This window comes from Lonchura striata, chromosome 1, assembly GCF_046129695.1.
Source record: "Lonchura striata isolate bLonStr1 chromosome 1, bLonStr1.mat, whole genome shotgun sequence".
Lineage (NCBI taxonomy): Eukaryota > Metazoa > Chordata > Aves > Passeriformes > Estrildidae > Lonchura > Lonchura striata.
In genome coordinates, this window is record NC_134603.1 from 114,144,085 (window position 1) to 114,166,721 (window position 22,637).

The 22,637-nt window shown below is 38.6% G+C and overlaps 1 protein-coding gene across 4 annotated transcripts in view; it reads right to left on the minus strand.

Moving 5' to 3' along the window:
• ATP2C1 (ATPase secretory pathway Ca2+ transporting 1) overlaps positions 1-22,637 on the minus strand; it is a 62,110-nt gene that overhangs the window by 29,682 nt on the left and 9,791 nt on the right. Inside the window, exons 1-3 of one of the 4 annotated variants that reach the window (XM_021543346.2) lie at positions 14,924-15,004; positions 14,238-14,387; positions 538-648 (exon numbers count right to left, since the gene is read on the minus strand). In XM_021543346.2, coding sequence (XP_021399021.1) covers positions 538-648; positions 14,238-14,243 — 117 coding nt within the window. In that variant the 5' untranslated portion in view covers positions 14,244-14,387; positions 14,924-15,004. The other 3 variants (XM_021543347.2, XM_021543348.3, XM_021543345.3) reach the window with 3 other exon arrangements.

Sequence of the window (22,637 nt, forward strand, 5' to 3'; positions counted from 1 at the left end):
TGACCAACATTTATCATGGTGTACTCCTCAAGCAGTCAAGCATACAGAAAATGAAAAAAGACCATCTATCATGAAAATTAACCCAGATTGAATGGTTCGTAAATCTGCCAATGGGTAGATTTCTCAGTCCTGTTTCACCATTTAAGATGGAGGCTACGAAAATAAATTAAGTACATTAAAGATTCCTTAAAGAAATGGAAGCAATAAAAAAAGAAAAACCCAGGACAGAATTTTATAGCAAGACTGACTCTAGGATTTTTATTAGCAAATTGCAATTTTCAAAGCAGATAAATCCAAACATCTTCAAGTTTAATCTCACTCCCTCGGCAAAAGCCCTATGTTTTTTTTTAATATTAAGAGATTAGAGAATTTCTAGTAACAATTTAAAAATCAACTTGCTTTTAGAAGTAGGTAATAGCTAGCATCAAACTGCATGATAATGCATCAACCTTCAATTACAAAATTTGTCTTTAAGAAATATCAAACTTATTGTTTGCTAACATCAATACAATCTTTTTATATGAAAAAATTACTTACTTGCAGAATACTTGCTACTTCATCAACTGGCAATTCACTTGCTTTTTTTGAAGACAGTACAGGAATCATTGTCTCATTGTCACCATCAGGGATTTTTTGAAGACGTGCAACCTAGACACAAAACCAAAGTCTGAAGGGGAGTGCTAATGTTTTATTTTAAACAAAACATGCCAGAGCAATTATGTATTTATACCATTTAAAGGCATTTTTTAATAAACATTGCACTTAAAAAATCTACAGTTCAACTTAATTTTCATGCAGTTATCACCTGCAATAATAAAACACTAGATAAGCAAGTGAGAAAAGAACACTAATTTCTGTAACATGTTCGGTGATGGCAAAGATCCTAACAGCAAAATAACCTCAATCATTTAGCTCATTATCATTAAGTCAGAAAGTTGCTCCAGATAAATTTCACTCCTTGCTCCTACTTTCTAGTCATTAAAGAAGGTGCTCTAAGTAGGTCTATTTACATTTTCTTGTATAAAGAAAGGAGAAATACCAGTAAGAAAAACTCAAACAAGAGTAGAGATGCAAGTGAAGCCATAAAACTTGACTACAGTACAAAAGCTTCAAATCAATACTATAAAAAGTAATGTTGTCTGTAATTTTAGGAAGGTAAAATTTTGTGAACTGCAGAAGAGTGCAATAGCAACATTGATTGCATAGGTCAGCACTAGTTTGATATTTAATGAAACTTCAGAGTTTCTGATTTTTGTTTACATGAGAAGCTGAAGTGATACTCTTTTTCCTGCTGTCTCACTGCACCCACAATTAATACTTCATGCTGCACACACATCCGCCCACCATTAACTGGAAGAGACCTAACATACAAACATGCAGACCACAGAAATGGCTTTTACATTATACTTGCACAGAATTTCAACTGGTGGGTTTATGCTTTAGGAAATAATTACTCTATTGTACATAACTCCTCTATGTGTGCTGACACTTGAAATACAAGTACCTAAAGATGACAACACATTAAGAGATTCCAGCACTTTATGTCCTAGAAAAGGTATGGCAATCTTAATTTTCTATATTACACACTGTTGGCCATGTACTGTACTATTGTAGCTACCAAACATCAGTATCAGGCAGAAAAACATTAAACCTAAGTGCTGCTCCAAAACAAGCCCACAAACATATGACTTTGACCAAGATGATTCCATATTCTCAACAAAAATGCTGAGCAACCATGCTTTTTCCTTTCATGTAAGGGCACGCAGAAATGAACTGACAGCCATTAAAATTTTAGCCCTGAGAAAAAAACATTCTTCCTGTAACAACTGACATCACTGCTAAACATAAACAACAACTCCAAAAAAGGACACATAAGTGGTCATTTCCCTAATATTATCAATTGGGGTTTCAGGAAGTCTAATAACATTTTTAAAAGATTTTAAGAATTTAAATATCCTTAAATAGAAATGTTAAGGTTCTCTCAGAGACCAGGTTTGTTTTCCAAATAAATCTTCATTATCACAGAACTACAGTGTAACAGCAAAGCTTATTTTGACAACTTTTTGTAACAAACTCAAAAAAGCCAATCATATTGAATGTATTTCATTCACATTATCTCCCACTTTTACAAAGAACGCTGTACTTATGTGGTGGAAAAAAATCTACAGAGAAAATCTGATATAGAATCAGAAAGATAAAGGCTCAGAAAGTCTTTTTATAACCAGCTCCTTTTACCAGAGCAAAATTACACATGGTACAATAAACCTGCATGGACCCTCATCTAATTTCCAAAAACCCTCTACAATCTTTGCAGATAGAACACTCACAGTTCAGAAAACAACAGCTTCAAATGTCTAACACTGTCACAAATTAAATTTCAATTGCTTAGCTAATGAGAAATCAATCACTGTTCCTCTCACAAAATACAAAGTGGGTTACATCACCAGATGCTGGTGTAGGTCCAAAAAACAGCTGTGCTTGCTATCTGCTGGACCACAGTAACTGTATTCAAGCAAATTATTTTGCTTTTACTATGCATCTTTTACTTTTACTTCCACAAAACTAGAAAAGTTATTTTTTCTATTCTGTTGGCAAGTGCTCTCTACAGTCCTTTGCACGGCTGCCCACCAGAGATCTGGGCCTCCGCACCACCTTTTAAACGTATCCAATAGAAGCTATTCCCAGAACCACAGTGCTCTGTACTAAAGGAGAAAACCCACATATAGCAAGATTTCTTTCCATCCTATGCTGCAATTAATTTTCTGACATTCATCAGTTTATACCTTAAAATAGTTCAGTATTTCATTGCAGGCCAAGTTTTTTTATGGATAAAGAAAATACAGGCTAAGAAATTATACTGGCCAATGTCAGGTATTGGATAGGCAGCACACATCACCACTGAAGCTTCTATGTCTACAGCTTTCCATTCCCCACTTGCAGCTAATTCCACCAAGGAACAAAGCAGGATGCCAACTAACAAAAATACACAACTGCCTCAGGAAGGGCTTTTCTTGGACCACTTCCAAAGTACACAGCATCATTTCTAGGCTAAGAAATATGCATCAATCATACGACCATGGAACTGTGACCAAAGAATGTTTATCAGAATAAATACAAATCTGTCTGGAAGACTTTATTTACTAGAAATTCAGAGTTCCCTTCTGTTTTCTATGAAGAAAAATCTAGTCAATTAGTTAACAGCAACATGCTTCTGTTTCTTCTTTCTCATAGGCTACAAGAGCCTACCTAACTTCCTTCTACCATGACCAATATGAAGCACCAACTGCTTACCTTTACCACTGCTTTTCTCAGTTTAGCACCCTAAGTCCATTATCCATCAGATGGGCTCACTGACATCAGTATATTTTCACAATTATTTTTAAGGGGAATTTTAGCTCTTCTCGCTCAGAGAATGCAAATGGAAGAACCCACATTCAGCAAGAGTGGTCTAAAAATTTAGAACATTCTCACAGCAAAATTATTTTTAGACAAACTGGTGACCAAAACACTTTGGCTAATTAGCCAACATAAGGGTCTCCAAATATTATATGAAGTTACTCAACTGACCTACAAGTATGAAATACAAACATAGTAGAGAAACAAATCTATAGAGAACAGCAAAAGTGAAAAAAATCCTAGATGCTCACAAAACAATGACATTTAAGTTGAGGTACTGAAAAAAATTCTGATTCATTGATATTCCTTCTGAATCTTCAGGTCCATCTGAACAGCTCACTAAATCTGTCTGAATCTATCCCATCAATCCAGTAAAACTGAACCCCTTTCAAGTCAATTTAAGTACTACAAAGACCTTTCAACTTGTTTGTAATGATCCGCCTGTAAGATTATTACTGTGTGAGTAGTCAGTGACCCACATTCAGGTACGTGATTATCACGGATACCGTGTGATCATTACTGAGTCATGCTGTGTCCAATCAATAGCACAATTAATGAATGTCCACGTAATCAATGAGTAACCAATCAATGTGCATTTCATTTTAAGTATGTGTACAGTATGCTGTCTTTCCCACTTGAAATATTACCTACAGCTTGCTCAGGAACTGCAGTTTTATTAATGAGTCAAGGATATTAGCGCACTTTGTCCATGGGACACTTCAAAGCTCTGATTCCAGACCCAACTACTATCAGTGATGGATGACTCTGTACTGTAAAACCCCTCAACAGTACTAATGAACAATGAGCAAACAAGATCTACAATGTGCCAAGCCTTGACCAGAGATCTTTCCAAAGCTGTATCATCTCAGGATCTCCAGCAACAGAAAAGGCATATGATTTTATACTTTGCTATTGCCTTTTCCCAGTTATTTGTAGTTCACCTGCTTTTCATGCCTTTCTTTACTGGGATCCCAAAAGACAAAGGACTTCCTCACCCACCATAAGAATTAGTTTTCACTTTTTATTTGCCTTCCCCACACTGAAAAAAACAGTAGCATTCAACATAATAAAAGGTATTTCACTGAACACCAGACTGAAACATGCAAGTTTTCATTTCCTGAACTTTCTAGATGATCAAGCTGTGTGTGATATACACTGAAAGTTTTAAAAAGCTCAGATCCTAACAAGCATGTTCTTCTCCAAGTCTGTACAATTCAGAGCATGGATAATAGATGCACAGGGACAACACAGACACCCATGCATAGAGTAAGATACTTAAATACCAAGTGCTTACCTCTTCTGCACTGTCTGGAATCCTGAAAACACACAGAACCAGAGATCACCTACATGTCAGTGGGCACAGAGGTCTGACTCTCCCTGTGGATCCACACAGACTTTGGACACAGTCCCCACTAGGCAAAGACTCTTGGCTGCAAAAGGCATTTTTAAGGAGAAGACTACCCAGAATGGAAGTAATCCTTTTTTTCTGTCACTTCCATCAGATATGAAGAATCACTGCAAAATACTCTACTGGTGATTTGGACACTGTGGCTAGAGGTTTTGGAAATGCACATTTTTAACAGTCTTCTTTAAAGCAGAACTATCTTATCTTAAGCAAGTTCTCTATTTCAATAGATCATTGCTCAGCATCACAACTGTGATTCCACAGCGTGACTAGCTAACAATGCCCTTAAAAATACCTATCTCACTAGATGTTTACGCCATCTTTCCCTCCCTTTTTTGTTTAGAAGGCAAAGTGCTTCTGGAACCTCAATACAAGTCCCAGCCATAGAACCATGCCCAAATGATGACAAGACACAGTAAGCCACACACACAAAAAAACTGCATTAGGCACACTTAATAGTTACAGTAAATCCTAGACCAACTGTACAGCCAGAAGCAAATCCCTGAAGCAATAGCAGGATTCCAGAAGTGAAGGTAAGGCAGACAGGAGCACACAAAGAACCCTCAGACCATTCTGAAACCATCAATACCCAACATGGTTGTGACTATGATTCAATTTTATCTGTGAGATTCCACCAGATTTTAACAGGAATTAAATCTCCAGAGAAATTAACCAGTTATGCTATCAGAAGAAGCAGGCAAAAGCAGCTGAGTGTGGCAAATAGAGACTTAATAAAATAAATAAAACCCAGTGCAATCAAGTTCACAAACTATAAATGCAGTCAAGCTACAAATTTACCTTAAGTAAAATCTGTTTTTTATTGTCTTATTCTAGGCTTTTGAACTAATTTATCTATATTTTAATTATGTGCATAAAATTGGAAGTAATATTGAGAAAGGCTTTATCTTTACAGACTGCACTGACACAGTTGTTTGTACCTTACGTGGGATTAAATCATGAAGACCAATTGTGATTGACTAGCAACTTCTCAAATGAGCCTCAAACTCCTGTAAATTTAGATAGCATAAATATTCAAGTACACTGACTGACCACAAAGCCCTGTAACAGAAGGCTTGTAGCAGATGAGCGAGGTGAAGCACCCACGAAGCTCAGGAAATAACACAGGGTGTGACAAACCACTGCTGTTGCAAAGAGGCTGACTTGACCTCTAACTGCAGGACAGGAGGGTGGCCTTTGCTTTGGATAAACACCTCAGTCAGCTGAGTGGATCAACTGGTGGTGTGAATGTTTCTCCCCAGTTTCATCAAAAGAATGCTAATGTCTGAGTTTGCATCCCCCCCATGCTGGTCAGGCTCACGCTGCTTAGTGACCACATACACTAAACCACTGACAAAATTTCAAGAGCACCATATGGGGTCTCAACCCACATGATCCTTTTTGGTGATGAGGGATGCCCAGCATGACAATGGTGCAAATATTCTAGAGACAGGTAATGGGAATTACATTGGTATTGTGATTGAACTGTGAATTGAAATGTCTGCATTTTGCTAATTATAAACTGTACTTATAAAATACACTGAAAACATAATATGCATGTGTCCTGCTAAAGAATCAGAAAACCCACATAACATCAAGTATCTTCAAACACACACATTTGATATCACAGAATCAGTTAGGCTGGAAAAGACCTCTGAGATGAGGGCACAACCTACGACCAAATACCACCATGGTGACTAGATGATGGCACTGAGTGCCATGCCTAATCATTCCTTAAACACCTCCAGAGGACAGTGACTCCACCATCTCCCTTGGACAGTCCATTCCAGTGTCTAATCACCCTTTCTGTGGAGAAATTCCTCCTAATGACCAAGCTAAACCTCCCTCAGGCATAACTTGAGGATATGTCCTCTTGTCCTGTCCTGAGCTGCCTGAGAGAAGAGACCACCCCACACCTGGCTACACCGTCCTTTTGGGCAGTTCTAGAGGGCAATAAGGTCTCCCCTCCTCCTCCTCCTTTTCTCCAGACTAAACCCCAGCTCCCTCAGCTGCTTCCTCACCTGCTGAAGGTCTGACTTGCGCTTCAGACCTTCACCAGCTTTGTTGCCCTAATATTCGTTGTTGCACCCTCTTTATGCGAGTTATCTAAAATAACCTAGTCAGAGGGCATTAAACCCTGACACATACCTCTGCGGGAAATAAGGCTTTTAGAACAAGAATGGCCAACACTTATTCAACACAAACACCCACAACCAATTTGCAAAACGAGCACTTTGCTTGTCACCACAAAGAGCTGTCCCTTCCCACCCCACAAAAGATTGAAGTCTGCAAACTAATGAGCCTCTTTGTTTTCTACCAGGCACTGTTTGCTCAAAAAAAGAAATACATTTTGAAGGCTTTGAAGTTACTGTCTTTTTTTGAATGTACTCCTCTGGAAAAGTGGGATGATTTTTCACTTGTGGGGAAATAGCTGCAGCAATCCTGTATTCCAACAGTCAAAAAAAAATTTGTTCCTCTTCAACAGTATTTTAGTTAAAACATTTACCAGGAGCCCCCACATCAAAGGAAGTTCACACAGAAAAGTTCTGACTCTAAAAAACCCAGAAGGAAAGAAAAACACTAATTTGCATTAATGAGTTCTCCTTGTAGAGTAATTTTATCCTGGGAGGTCATAGTTTCAGCCCCTTGCTATTGTGTATCATTTCATAACACTTTCTAGAAAAAGGGCAAGACACAACCCATTAACCAAAGAAATATAAACACCCAAATTACGAGAACAACCTGCTAAACTGCTCTGCAAGCCTGAAGAAACCCCTGCCTCATATCCCAGTACCATTTCAGCAGTGCTTAGGACTTCCACTATGGCCAAAATACAAGCATAATGAAGAGCCATACCCTTTGGTACACAACTTTGGCCTTTCTGATCAAATAAGAAACAGAAATCAAATACTGGCACTGGTCATTTTAAATCTCAACATTTGTCCTACCTTAAAAGTCATAAAATATTTAAGTGACCTTTCCCCAGCCCCATCTACTTCAGGCAGTGTAATAAAGACTAAGATGATCCATTTATCATGCAATTTATTAACTCTACAATAGTCTCAAGAACTATTTTCAAGTCCTAAAAATACTTTCCAAGAACATTCTCTGAGAAACGTCTGCACAACTGGAATATATTTTACACTTTCAGGATGTTTCCCCATGTCTTCTTTAATTTAAAGAACAAAGTAGGGCATCTAGTTAAACTGAGGCTGCCAGCAAAGAGTAAAGATGGGCAGTTTGCTGTAATCATAGTATACACCGTATGGTTATTTTGCAAATCTTGTGAGTGACAACTGCCCACCCTCTAGCTAGAGAAAACATTTCACAAAAATAATCATATCTTAACCTGACTGCAGGGCTGTTGACTGTCAAAGTAATGGCAAAAAATATCCAGCTAAACCTCCAATACCACTTTATCTTTCTTTAGTTTATTTAATGTAAAATACAGGGGAAACTTAAGAATGCCAAACACATTTTCTACTTCATTTCTACAAAAGATTTGCTATCTAGAGCATCTATGCATACTCTGAGAGCATCTATGCATACTCTGGAGGATATACTATAATGGGTTTAAAGCCTCATTGTTGAAAGTCTGGAGATGGCATCAGCTTTTCCACGAAGCCATTGACAAACACATCAGACCTATCTATAGTTGGCTGGCCAAAATACTGAGTTTTCAGTCTTCCTGCTCAAAAAAACTCCTTGAACGCTGCTAAAGTCTGCTTGGACATTTCTTACATTTGTCATTACTTATTAATCAGAAGAACAAAAATATAAACAATCCTAAGAACATACTAAAATGATTAAATCAATGCTAGTGCCTTGATGAAAGCAAAGCTTATCAGCTCAGAAACTCACCAACCAAGGAAGAGAACCCTGCTGGCCATACCTCATTTGACTCTAAAGAGCTCCTGCTTCAGCTTAAATCCTAATTCACAGGAAGCCCTTTAGAAGTTAAAGGCCAAAAAACCTTGGGTCTAAGTATCAGTCATTTATCTTGCCAGAGTCACTAACTTTCTAGAAGAGAACATTTAAGCTTAGAAATAAGATCATATGGCTGCTCTCCAACAGCCTGCTTGTATCTCATAACACTCTGAAGTGCTGAGCTTCTCTGAATCAAGGATAGCACTTGAATGGCAAACACTAAAATGAAGAACTTTATCACCCTGTGATATGCTGCTAATGTATCCATGGCATGCAGAATTTATTTGCCATAAACTGGAATTGAACAAAAACAGCAATACAATATTCTCTCAGTATTTGTTTAAAACAATGAAGCTTCAAGACCCCATAGTTGATTATATCTTTGACACCTATGCACTCTCTTCATAATGCAACAAAATAAATTTCTAAGTAAAAAACTACTGAATTTACTGTTGACAACAGTTCTCAGGACCAAGCTAGTGTCAGGGTCAATTTAAATGCAAACATAACTCACTGCATAATTACTCTAACTACGATAATACATTTTCTTATGATTACTATCAAGAAAGCAGCAACATTGTATTCACAATGCTTCTTTTTTGGTGAATTATGCATGCAGAAAAAAGTGCTGTAGAAAATTCATTATTTAAAAATATTTTAAAAGCCTTTGTAGAAGATTCTGTAGATGGCATCTGCTAACCCATTATCCATTTTGTTCTTTCTAATTGTTTGGAGCAGAATGTTTACAAAACAAATAACTAGAAACAGATGCTTGTTCCTAATTTATACCTTGATTACTGCATTTTATTTTCGCTCTCTTCTCTGCATTGTAACTTGATCATTCCTTCTAACTTCTACAAACCACACTGCAAATGTCAATTTTATCACCCAATGTCAATTAGGTGTCATCTGAACTCTTTCACCAGATCAAATCACAACTAAAAATCTATTTATTAACTTATGCCACTCTTGCAAAATTCCACCATACTCTGTGAGTGAACTGATACTGAATGGAAGCCAGGATTACATCAGGAATTGAGTCAAGCTAACAGGTCTCACTCCTCTGTCCCTCACCTTTTTCAACAATACCAGAAGAACCAATTCAATTTTCCAACTCAACAGAAAGCTGCCCAACAAGGACAAGGGGAAGGAAGGGCTGGACTAACCTTCTGCCAAGCCTGCAAGCCAGACAAACTCAACAATCATGACAGTCAACACACCACTAGCACAGGAACACAGCTCAGAAGCAGGATCTTTTTTCAACTATAAGGAGACCCTTTTATTCAGTCCTACAGAAGAGCACACCAAGATGCTCAAAATCCCTGCACATTTGTCATTCTTCACAAAAAAAAACGTTTGCTTCTCTTTTGTTGAATTTTGTCTGCATTTTCCTTACAGCAATGCTCCTCCTGCCTTACCCACGAGATTATACCATAGACTCTCCAAGTAAAGAAGTTACAAAGGGACTAAAATAGATAAACATACATTCTGCAACATCTGAACTCAAAATGACACCATGTTAAATCACTTATAGGTTATTATACATTTCCAAGTTAACTGCATTGGGAAAAAAGGGGAAAGAAAAGGCTAAAACTATCTAATGCTCCATCAACCAAACAGACTAAAAGATGACTCTGCTCATTTAAAAAGGAAATACATGTTTCTAATGCATATTAGATTCTAAGATATATTAAATTAGCAGTTATTTAAGTAATTGAAGTAGTGTTTAAATATAGGAATAGAATTGGTCTTGAGCTAAAACTTCCACTTTTTCTTTTAAAAAAGAAAGAAAAATTCTCCTCTCTCACCTTAACCTCCAAGTTCAAAAGATGGAGCTTCTGCCAACATAAGTGTAAAGTATTAGTTTCTAGCTTTCTACATGCTGTAGATAGCAAAAAAACTCTAATCAATCAATATCAAATTTCTTGTTTCACCTACTAATTTGTTAAGAAATCATCTACATTCCAAAAGGAACCTGAACTGCTGTGGTAACACCAAGTCCTTTTGACAAGATCCGACATTTTTCATTGCAAATTTCAATCTGATTATTTTGGATATTACCAAATGAAGAACTAATGATGTCACTCTGGAACCATTCAATTTGTTTTCAAGCCACTGCTGCCGCAGGCATCCCTCCCCCCTCGGCTGTTGCATGTACACATGCTCCACCCCTTTGTTAGTACTTACAGCTGCCTAATCCATGATGTACCAGCCCAGGGTGCTAACATTCACTGCCCCCAAAACCCAAAGTCTGTTCACTGATCTTCAGTTTGATAGCTTAGCAGCTAAATCCATTTTTGTCATTTAAAAAAACCCACTGTAACCAAAAACCACCACCCATGAAACTCACTAGGAAATTCAACTGCGCTTCAAGCATAAAACAAACAAAAATTATTAATCTGTCAGGATTTTAGGAAGTACCTTTTTCTAAGAAATAAAACAGTCTTCACTTACATATCCCTATGCATCTAATCATCAAAATTATCCTGAAATTACAATGGACCATAGGCTGAAGTTAACCATCATCTTTGAAGATTAGCTAAAATTAACTAGGACTCAAAACAATAAGGCTTAAGGAGGATTTCTGAACCACCACAGAATGTTTTATTACATGCAACAAGCCTGGTCTGAATTTTTGTACCAACCCAAAAGGTTTTGGGAAAATCTTTTTTGCAGGAAAATGTTGCTTTGACCTCTTCCATTCTGGTCTTAATGATATGAAAATAAATCCTACCTAAAGACCTTGAAAACAAAACAGGATTCCTATTTAAAAATTCATATTTGTGGTCATGGTCTGACCTCAAAGAAGCTCAAAGTCTATGAAACCTGTTATTTTTCTACTAAAAGGTAGACTTCTACAAGGTAAATCCTTAAACGAACAGCCTAAATCACAATCTAAAAGACGTTGATAATACGAAGAAAAAAAATTAAGACTACATCACAAAAAAATTACTTTAAATGGCCCAGAGGTATCAATGGAGAGATCCAAAATTTACAAAACTACATTTTGTCTATGCAAGATTTCCTTAACTGCCTACAGTTTAAGAAAAAGCTCCTCTTATGGAAAGAAGTCACAAAATTCACTCTTTCCAAATGGAAATACAAACATCATTCCTCTAAATCACAGGTTTATGATCTTCCTATGATGGGAAATTCTCTCTTCCCCATTACTATGAGAAACATGAACTTTTGCGGAAGTTCAATCAACCCAACACAAGAAAAAGGAACCACAAAGTCTTGAGACAAAACATTAATTAATCTGGACAAAAACATGTTATACTGCTTATGAGTACTGAATTAACACCAAAAAACATCACTTTTTCTAACCATCTCATCACTTCCCCATCTTGAATATTTTTGGAAAAAAAAAACACAATCTGCCATCTCTTGCTTGATATCCAAACCTAAGAGACTTTCCAAACACATACTTGAGGGGGAAAAAAAAGCTTTAAAATATTCCAAATGCAATATTTGTTATATAAGATTACAAAGATTATTCAGCTGTAGCCAGGAAAAAATACATTAAGGAACATCAAGAGTGCTGAGAAGTTCCAATACGAAAGCTCTTGGTGTCTAGCTGCCTCAAAATGTCACACTGATAGAAAAAGGGCTCAGAAATACCAAGGACACCAAAACAGACAGTAGTAAATATCCATGCCCATCAGGAGACTCAATCAATTATGAGATGGAGGGATATGGGAGCAGAAATAGTGGACAAGAAGTAATGCATGTGTTCAGAGAATCACTTCAGTCTTTTTATCATACATCATTTTCTCCTACCCCATTTTGAAAGCCTTCAGTAAACCACAGCCTTTATTTCTGCCTCTGAAATATGCCTCTGATCATATTCTAAAGTATTTTCTCCTACCCAAAGCTTTTTTAATATTATTTGTATCATACAAATATTACTAATTGTTATGCATACTTAATTTATTCCATAAGAAATGCCCTCTTTGTGCATTTGGAAGAACACAACAGAGCCACACTATCACACAAAACTCAACTGTACACTCAATCTATGATACACTATTTATTTGGTAACAGAACTGTAAGGTATTATAAGTCTTTCTGCCATATGGGTTTCAGCACACAGATACTTTTTTTCCCTTAACTGTAGTTGTATTCAGTGGTATTATCTCTGCTTTCCTCCCCTGCTCCTGGGCGTTGCCCATTCAAAACCCTTTTACTTGCAACAGCGACTGCAATGCAAAGGCACTGACCCCACTTCTGTCAGCTATCCAGCCCCTAAACAGGAAGGCCAATATTGTTAGAGGTGCTCTGTGCACTTCAAAATTCCTGCTACCTAAGAAGGTCCATGCTCTTCTTTACAAATATCCAGCTGGAGGCCATGATCAGTAGAATTTAAAATATTCTAATATGATTTTAAAGTTAGAAGAAAGTTCTGAAATGCTAGATGATAGCAACCTACATACAGAGTTTTCAACATGGGCTGGACTTCACAACTACCACAACTTTCCAGTCATCCACAACAACCATATTTCAAAACAGAAAAATATTCAATAATAAAGAATAGCATATGTCTACCCCTCAATCTCAATTCAGCTCTTCATTCAAGTCAAACAATTAAAAAAACACTCCTTTCTTCAGACAGGGGTGATGGAAAAAGGAGCACCTAACGTGTCATGTAACAACCTGTAGCAAAGCAAATCCAGAAGCCACCTAAACCCCCACCCATTTTCAGAGAATAGAGATGACACAAGGGGAGGGGTATCAATGGTTCTCTTCTTATACATATAGTAATAGAAAGAAATTTCAGAGATTTCCAACATACAGAGTCAAACAGAAGGAGAAACAAACAAAATGAAACAAAACAAATTAATGAAGTTCATAGTCACTGTCACAATGCAAAGGGGCTTTCAAGATTCCCAGAGCATAAACTGAAGGCCAGCAGTAGAAAACTGAAATAATTCCGCAGTTTAAGTCATTTCCAAACGAGACAGGAAGGGAAAAGCATAATAGAGCAACTTCTTTCAGTACTCAAAACTTCAGTATCACTTTTTAATTAAATACTGTCCAAGAGAGCAAATTTGAGTCATTTTCAAGAACATATAAATACACAAAATATTTCAAAGAAAAATTAAACTAATGCTTCTCAATCTCACCCTGAAATAAAAATTTAAGAGAATGATATAATCGAAGCAAATGCCAAGCAACTAATGCTAAGAAGCTTCTGTCTAAATAAAATATTTCTATTCCAAACACACGGAGCACTAAAACACACCATAGATACTTTGTATATGAAGAAAAAATAAAATCTGTCTGACAATTAGTTCAACAAGCAGCACCACAAACAAAGAAAAACGATGATGCTACAAATCTTAAACCTCGAAATGCAGATCAAAATCCCTACCACAAGATTAGCACACGAGAGCAACCCTGCGAACCCCTGGAACGGTAAAACATACACACGCACCAGAAGGAGTTGTCACCAAATTGCATGCAAAAATCCTCTTAGCTCCAATGAAGTCAGTGACTCTGATGAGACCTTTACCTTCATTTTCCATCGAAATTGTACTTGAGTCGATAGTTACAAAAGTCTTAGCAACAGCAGCGCTGGAGCGGGAGCAGAAAGGTGAAGAGAGAAATGCCCCAAGATCCCAGGCAATCACAGTGCTCCCTTTGCCCCCACCTGCAGCAACATCTGCAAGAAAAACCAACGCTAAAAGAGGAAAAAAATATTTAAAAAAAAATAAAATAAAAAGAAAATAAAAAGCCGTATAGGCTGCCCAGCGCAGAGCAGCACACGCACACCCAGGGAGCCCGCAGAGCTGTCAGAGACCACCGCGGATGAGGATGAGGATTAGCGCCCAGCAGCTCCAGCAACACGGAGGAGCAGCGCCGCCGCTTCCCCCTCGCCACCAGCGCCTAACAGCCTCGTCCCGCCCGGGGAGGGGCGTTCGCTCCTAAAAATAAACCCTCACCCCAAGTCACCCCCCTTCCCCGCTCTGCCCGCACCCCGCATCCTCGGCGCCAGGCGGGAGGCAGGGGAGCGGCGAAGGGAAGCGCTGCCTGCCCGAAGCGACCCCCGCCCGCAGCCCCTCGGCCGCCCGGCCCCGCCCGCAGCGCAGCGCAGGCCGCGGGGCAGCGCGCGGAGGCGGCTGCGGCGGCGCCCGGAGCCGCCAGCGGCAGCTGCGGCGCGGCGCCCGCCCGGCCCCGGCGCTCGGCCGCACCGCTCACCTCGGCGTGCCGGGGCGGCGCGGCCGCATCCCCGCTCCGCTCACTTCCGCGGGCAGAGGCGGCGGACGGGGCGGGGCGCCGCGGCGGAAGGGCAGGCGGAGCCCGCACACGCCCGCTCCCGCTGGCAGCCGCGCGGTGCCGGGCACGGCGGGGCGGCCTCACCCGCAGCGCCGGGCAGCTGCGCGGGCTGCGGGAGCCGAGCCGCGCCGCGGTTGAAAATGAACGCGTGTGAGCGCCCAGCCACTGCAGGGAGCCATGGAGGCGCCCGCCCGGTGCCCACCTCGCCCCTGCCCGGGCAGCAGCGCACGGTGCCGCGAGGAGGCGGATCCGGAGGCGGCGTTGAGCGGCCGGCGCGGGGAGCGGGGAGCGGGGAGCGCCGCGCTGAGGGGCTCGGCCCGAGCCTTCGGGCCCGGCGCCAGCGCCGGCGGCCAAACCCGGCCCTCCCGGCGTGGGAAAACAACCCCGGCATTCCCGCTCGCCTCAGGGCGCTGCTCTGCTGCCCTCCCATGTGAACCGGGGTCACGCACACGGAGCAGAATCAGAATCATCAAGGCTGGAAAAGAAAGGCCTTTAACATGATCCAGTCCAACTGTGCCCCAGCACTGCCACTGAGACCCCTAAACCACTAAACCATAACGCTCAGTGCCAAATCAAGACCCCTCCTGAACACTTCCAGACACGGTGACTCCACCACCTTCCTTATGAGAATTTCCCCAGAATCATCTTAAGGCCCTAGGTAGCTCCTATTAGAGTTAGAGTACAGCCAGACTAGGCTGGCAGCCCTGGTTGGTTTTGCGCCACCACATTATCATATGTTAGCAAAATATATAATGTAAATGTTAGCAGAAAAAAAAATCAACTCAATAAAGAAATCTTGAAGCACATCAGGTAACTATTTTAAAGGTAGGTTTTATCTACCAATTATGGAACCTTCAACCTCCGACTAGTAGAATTCTAGGGGGGAAAATGCTTTATCAACTCAGTTATGTTCATAATTTGAAACTATAGTTGCAATGTTGACCTCTTCTGCTGGGGAAGTTTTTAAGTAAAAGTAACTTCCACTGAGATTCATTTTAATTTAAGGTATGATGTACACTACCAGTAAGAACAAAATAACTTTCAACTTTCAAGGTCAAAATCTAATGAAGACATGCTAATTGTAGGCTTTACACCACATTTCTAAAGGAGCAGTGACAATATGGTCTGAAAAAAGCACTTGCATTGACATCTCATGATTAACAACCTGTCACCTTGACTTTGTTTTTCTTAAGCAGCAGAAGAAACCAAACTCAGACTTTGTCAGTTCATAAGCAACATTTAACAGAACTGAATTTTAGCATTTCAAATGAATCTCACAAACCATAATAGCATGAACCTTGAAGCTAAAGAGAATCCTTGCTTCTTCTGAAGCTTTTGAAGGTAACTTTGAGTACTAATGTAATATAGATTTGACAATATATTTTGAGAAGTAAGAAGAGTTAGAAGTGTTAACCTAAACTAGTCTCCAGATAGTTGCATTCAGGGAATTAAGATGACAACAGGCAGGTTAATAGTTTGGAATTACCTAGTAGATAATTTCTGATCTGCCTCATGTACTTGCTATTTTACTTGAGTATCTCCATGGTTACTCCATGAAGTATCCCACTACAAGTAGCAATGACCTCCAAGACAGCACTTCTGTTAATTTGTATGTAAGCAAACTAAGAACCCTTCCACGCCACTCACGACACGCTCACAGTTATAATGCCACAATTTCAACACAAAAGTGATGCACCCAACAAGAAAAACATTTAGTTACTTTGTTAAAACAGGTAAGTCTTGCTTTCAATATCATATGCTATCATTAAATATTAAAAACTTAGGTAAATATTTCATGGAGAAAAAAAAACAAAACCTGTAGGTCCTAATACTGTTTACATCCACAACGTGTGGACTTCTTTACATTGTGAAAAGTGGGAGTTCCTGAACATTACTTAGATTGTTCACAGTTAAGACCTAAATATCTGTGGCAGAGTCTGCATACTAAGAAACATTCTGTGTTCTCATATCTCACAAGAAAAGAAGTCAAAAGCAAGTCCTACTCTATAGCAACAACTAAAAAGTTTTGTCTTTGAGGCTTAATCTCTTTCACATTATGTACATCTACCAATATTACAGCCTGTGATGCTGCCAGGCAGCTGGGAAGTGCCACTTCAGCATTATACATGGACTATATCCATCCTTGAAAATGATATTACAGTATCTGCTGTATTCCACACACGCAAACAGTGTCTGTTTAATAAAAAATGCTCAAAGTATTTTATTAACAACTGCTGGTAAATGTTGTTTCTTCAAAAATCCCATCCTTCCTGTGAGCTTAATTCACAAGAGTATTAGGACAGCCTTAATATCTTCAGGAAGCCTCATTAAAGTGTTTGCAAAGGCATTATTTGGCAAACCAAAGCACATTATTAAAATATGATTGTAGAGATAAGTCTGAAATTAAAAAAGGCTTGGTTTACAGTAACCTATCAGCCAGTTGTACTCAGAAACTACAATAATATTTGGTTTACTTATTTTAATCTTTAAAAACAGCCTTGCAATGAAATTCTCCTCTGAATTTCTAGTAAGTAAACATGTCTAGCCCAAACAGAATAATTCCAGTGAAAATACATATACAAACCAGAAAAAATGTATACAAACAGTCCTTAAATGTTACAGTTAGAATCTCTTTTAAAAAAAGATACTGGATATGCAATATTGATTAGATATGCAATACCTGAAAGGATATGCAATACTAACAGGTTTGGAGGGGGAAAGAATGAACACTGGTGCTTGATAACATTTTCTCTTTCTAGTTCATAGTCATGAAAATACTTCATAAATACAAGTAAACCTTCTGGAAATAGGTTTACATTCAGGAGAGCAGAGTTTCATGAGTGTTCAATGGCAACTTAAGCAGTCCTCTCTGCCCCAGGCGTCCTCCTTCTCTTAGTGTTCTGCAACAACAAAAAAGGGCTCCTGCCAGCCAACCACAACCACCCCCCCATCCCCTCCCTGTCATTTCCCCAAGCAATTCTCATCATTTACCTCTTATCCATGGCCAAGTCAGACTTTGCCTTCTGTAAGTGGCTGTCAGCAACAGGCAGCCACTAGATTATTTCAGACCCACAACCCCAAACTGACCCACACCTGAATTCATGTGGGAACTGATTCATTTCAAGTATGGGGTGCATGAATAGGTACTTGTGCATTCAGTACATTCTCTTCTCCCTTAGGCTTTCAGGAGTAAAAACTAATGATTTGATAAACAGAACTGATTGTCTAGGTTTTGATTATTTCTTGGGTTTTATAACAGGCAGCTGTAAAAAAGCATACATAACTTCTGTATGAATCTAGAAGCAACCCAGATGCTGGTTTTAGCTGCCTTTCGATTTCTTCAGAAGAATTAAAGGCCTCTGTAAAGCTTGGAAAAATTAAAAGTAATAAATACATTACATTCCAAGAAGTACTTGGAAGCAAAAAAGGGAGAATTCACTCTAATGGCATTAAAAAGATAGACCTTAACCAACCTGCATTTTGTTTATATGCAAGCTGAACTTCAAGTTTGGTTTAGTCTTTGTGATCTTGATCAATTCAGCTTCATCTCAATGGCTCCCACATACTACAGCACTACCAAAAGCAGTAAAATGTATTTTAAACATAACAAGAATACCTATATCTGCATGGTTCACTGATTAGAGATTTATTACACAGAATTTTGTTGAAGTTAGATTTCAGACCATGAAGCATTTGAAATACTTGTTGCTCTGAAGTGAGCTTCCAGATTCTTAAAATACTGTTTTACAGTATCCTTCTCAAGATGCATTTGTTTAAAGTTTGTCAGTGTTGAGTAATGCTACTGAAATCTATTACAAATTTTGTTAATCTCATATAAATTTATTTATACATTATAGCAAGAGATGTTTTTCTGAGCCATATCACTGCTAATATTTGAATATGGACAAAGCTCTCTATAGGACTTCAGTTTGGGTCAGAAAGGGCTAATTTATGATCCTTCTGTCAAAACAGGCTTCTCCACTGCTTGCTTGCTTTGCTTTAGGTATAACTTAAGCAGCCCTCAATACACTGAGCATAGATTAGTTTTTATGGAAGCAAAAAACTAATTTCTGGTAAGACAGACTTCCATTTGATTTAATAAAATTTTTTGTTGTCTTTCATCTGGAAGTCAAAAACACACCAGGGCTTTTACAGTCCTCTGCAGAGTTCTTGTATGACTGGAATCAGGACAGAGGAGGGATAATATTGGAGATTCTCATTTACATGCTTTAAATGGCACGTCATTTGTAAAGCCTGTGTTGCAAATTTCATCTCTACATCCTTTCTATCCATGCTTTTCAACTGATAGCAGATAGAAGCAATCACCTCATCTCCAAATTGAATTCTCCAGAGGAAAACATGGGGCAAGCCCACCTAAAGTTCAAATGGGGTTTTTTTTGTATGCGTGTGTGTGTGTATGTATAAAATCAGCTCAAATTTAAAAGAAAAATGATATAGTTTTCCCAGAGGGAATAAGTGTTCATTTAATTTTATAATTCTGAGCATGTTAAAATGTAAGAAACATAACTACATTTTCAAATTAGCTTGGCTCAGTCCTGTCTTGACACTGTGCAATTATGCTAATTAAGGAACTTTGGTTTATGGGAGTCTTAAATTATATTTCACTGATTTTTAAAGCACTTGAATTTAACCGTGTCATCCCATCCCTAACCAGCATCCCTACCAATATTCTACATGCAGAGAAGGGGTGCAGCACCTTAAACAGTTTAAGCAGCACCTTAACAGCAGTTTAAGTTGATATAAAATCAGGCTTCTGTGATTGCCCTTGTGCTGGTGCCAAGTTCTGCATTGGCCCTGACATTTTCCTCTCTTGAAAACGCAGCTCAAGAGGACTTATCTAGCCAAGAAGAAAGCCTGCCTCAAAAAAGGCTCTACTGCTGTACTCCCAAAACTAGTGGAGGAAGAGAGTATAGAGCAGTAACAGGACTAAAACTTTTAATCAGTTTGAACTGTTGTGAATGTATTCTCAGAGCACTCGAGCAAATCAGGTTTAATCTGTCCTTCAGGCAAAGTTAACTCATTGTCTTACCATAGCACTCAACTTATCTCAAACCTGTATTTCATCTTGCATACTTTTCTTCTTTAATACCTTCCATCTCACACGCATATTCAATATTTACCTGCTATTTTCTTCCTGCACAATTTTGAAATAGTTAAAAATATTAATTGCAGGTTTTCCAGACAGGTTTCCCTTCCCTTTATTTAGGACTCACAGAGATCTTCAGCTCTTTCTGTTTTCCCCTCAGTGACTGTTTTCAAAGCCAACTACTCCAGTAAAAGATTCACTGCTAATGTGGAAGCTCTCACAAGTGCCTCTATCCTATCTACTGGAGGCTTCACATTTCCAGAGACATTTTGTGAAGTAAAGATCTAGTTTCATATTGCCTATAAAAGACAGCCAAGAAACATGTGCTCTATAATTGGAATATGCTGTGAAGCAAGTTACTATTGGAAGTCTTGGCTGAGGAAGGCCAAATGTCTGCTACAGGACAAAGACTCCACTCCTCTGCATTGCCAGCTGCAGCTACCATCATGTTGTGGCCTGAATACAGCAGAAGGTGGAAAACTCTTCCCTAGTAAAGGTTTATGTCTTTCTGAAGTATTACTGCAATTTATTACATGGCAAAGAAAGTACCCCATTTACTTCTAAATTATTTCAGTTCTGTTATAGCAAGCTGTCTGTGGTGAAAGAAGACATTTCAACAATGAAACTATAAACAGCTAAAAAAAACCCAGCAATAGCAAAGTTCTTTCATTTGAATTGATTCAAGGTTAATGTGACAAGAATTTCAGGAATGCTGCATATAAAACAGACAAGAAAGCTTGCCAAGACTCTCTTGGAAATTCTTCTTCAAGACCATGGGTGAGAGCAAAACAGGGCTAAGGTAATTCTCAGTGAGGAGCTGGCAGTTAATAAACAGATGTTTACATAGTTATATGATTTTGGCTCCTGACAAGAATATGATGGCTTGTTTGATAACATCCTTAAGCATAATATGTTGGGCTGTGAAATTTTATTCAGACTCAGAGCCAAAAAATGTTATCAAGTGAAAGCATGTGGCAGCTTTTCAGGTTGGAAGGAATTAGTTACAAACTTTTATTTTACTGGAGATCCTATATATCTTTTTATTTTTAGTATTACTATAACTTTCATGTAAATTGAGTCAAATATACAGAGGAATTTTTTTCCCTTATGTCTTAAAAAGAGTGGTCTGAGGTCACATTTATAAAGCTGGTAAAGGTTACTAATAAAAGCAATTAATGTAGCGTGCTTCTATTGCAAATACGTGCTCTATTGTAAAGACCCCTAACATTAAGATAGACCCAACTGGTGAACTGAAAGACAAAATCTGTATTCAGATGCTTTCTTAGTCAAAGTTAACAATAGGACTTCAGGGGCAGGAATAAAAATTGCACACAGAGATTACACAAAATTTAGAAACTTAGTAAAGTACACTTAGAAAAAATACCCAAATTTAACAAGGTTGTTTTGACCTCATTCCCTATTGAACTATACAAGCTTGTGCTAGGAAAAAGTGGAGGTGGGAGCAAGTGCTCAGGAGTGGTTCCATACCACCGCTAATGAATATCAAATTTCAGCACAAGGGAATTAAAAAACAAACACACATTTCACAGAAGGCTCCTGTCTGCCTTGAAAATAGATGCTGAAATATTACCCAGCAACATCACCAGGTTTAGTAGCCTGACTCTAAATAATAGATCATATATTCAGTTCATGCATCACCAAAGGTTGGACACAGTCCCAGCTGAAAGAGACAGGAGTGGTATGGGAGGGACAAACCCCACAGCTATATCATACAAATTGGGAGAGTATATTCTAGCAGCCTGTCCCAATGGGAAGGTTAAAAGGGCCCTGAGGTGCCCCTCTGTCTCCCAATAATTCAGCAGCTAACGTCAGCTGCATTCTGTGCATCTGCAACAAGCCAAGAAGCACCAGAGGAGGATTTAATTTAAAATGAGTTGAAACTCATATCATAGGCCCTCCTCCCCACCATCTGGCTAGTGGGGACATTCAGTACAATTCAGCATGACAACTGCCTATTCAGAAGGAAGGAAAAAAAATCAATTTCTCATTCAGGAAACAAATTAGGCAGTTCCCATTCCATCTTTGAGGGCCTTCAGCTTAATCCAGATATGTTGAGGAGTACTGAGGATATAACTCTATGACTAGAGTACAGAAACTGGTAGGAATAAATCAGTAAAAATCTTGTTTACTATTTGAAGTACAGGCTTAAAGTAAATTTTAACCCTGAATTTCCTATATACTATTTAAAACTTGACCAGAATATTTTGATATCTAATAAGAGGCATGGTTTTTATCCTACTTCTTTCATATGTCATATAATAAATTTAAGGTCAGAATATTATCTCAGGTTGTATTAAGATACTGTTATGAGAACATATCTATCACATCACATCAATATACTGTATATTTTATATTTATATTATTTCTATTATATATATTACTTACTTAATAATAAATATGCTTATCATTTGTTTATCTATTATTATGCTGCACCAAATAATAAATCTATCAATTTAATATGCAGAAATAAAAAGATACCAAGATGTAAATATTTCTGATTCATCAGTT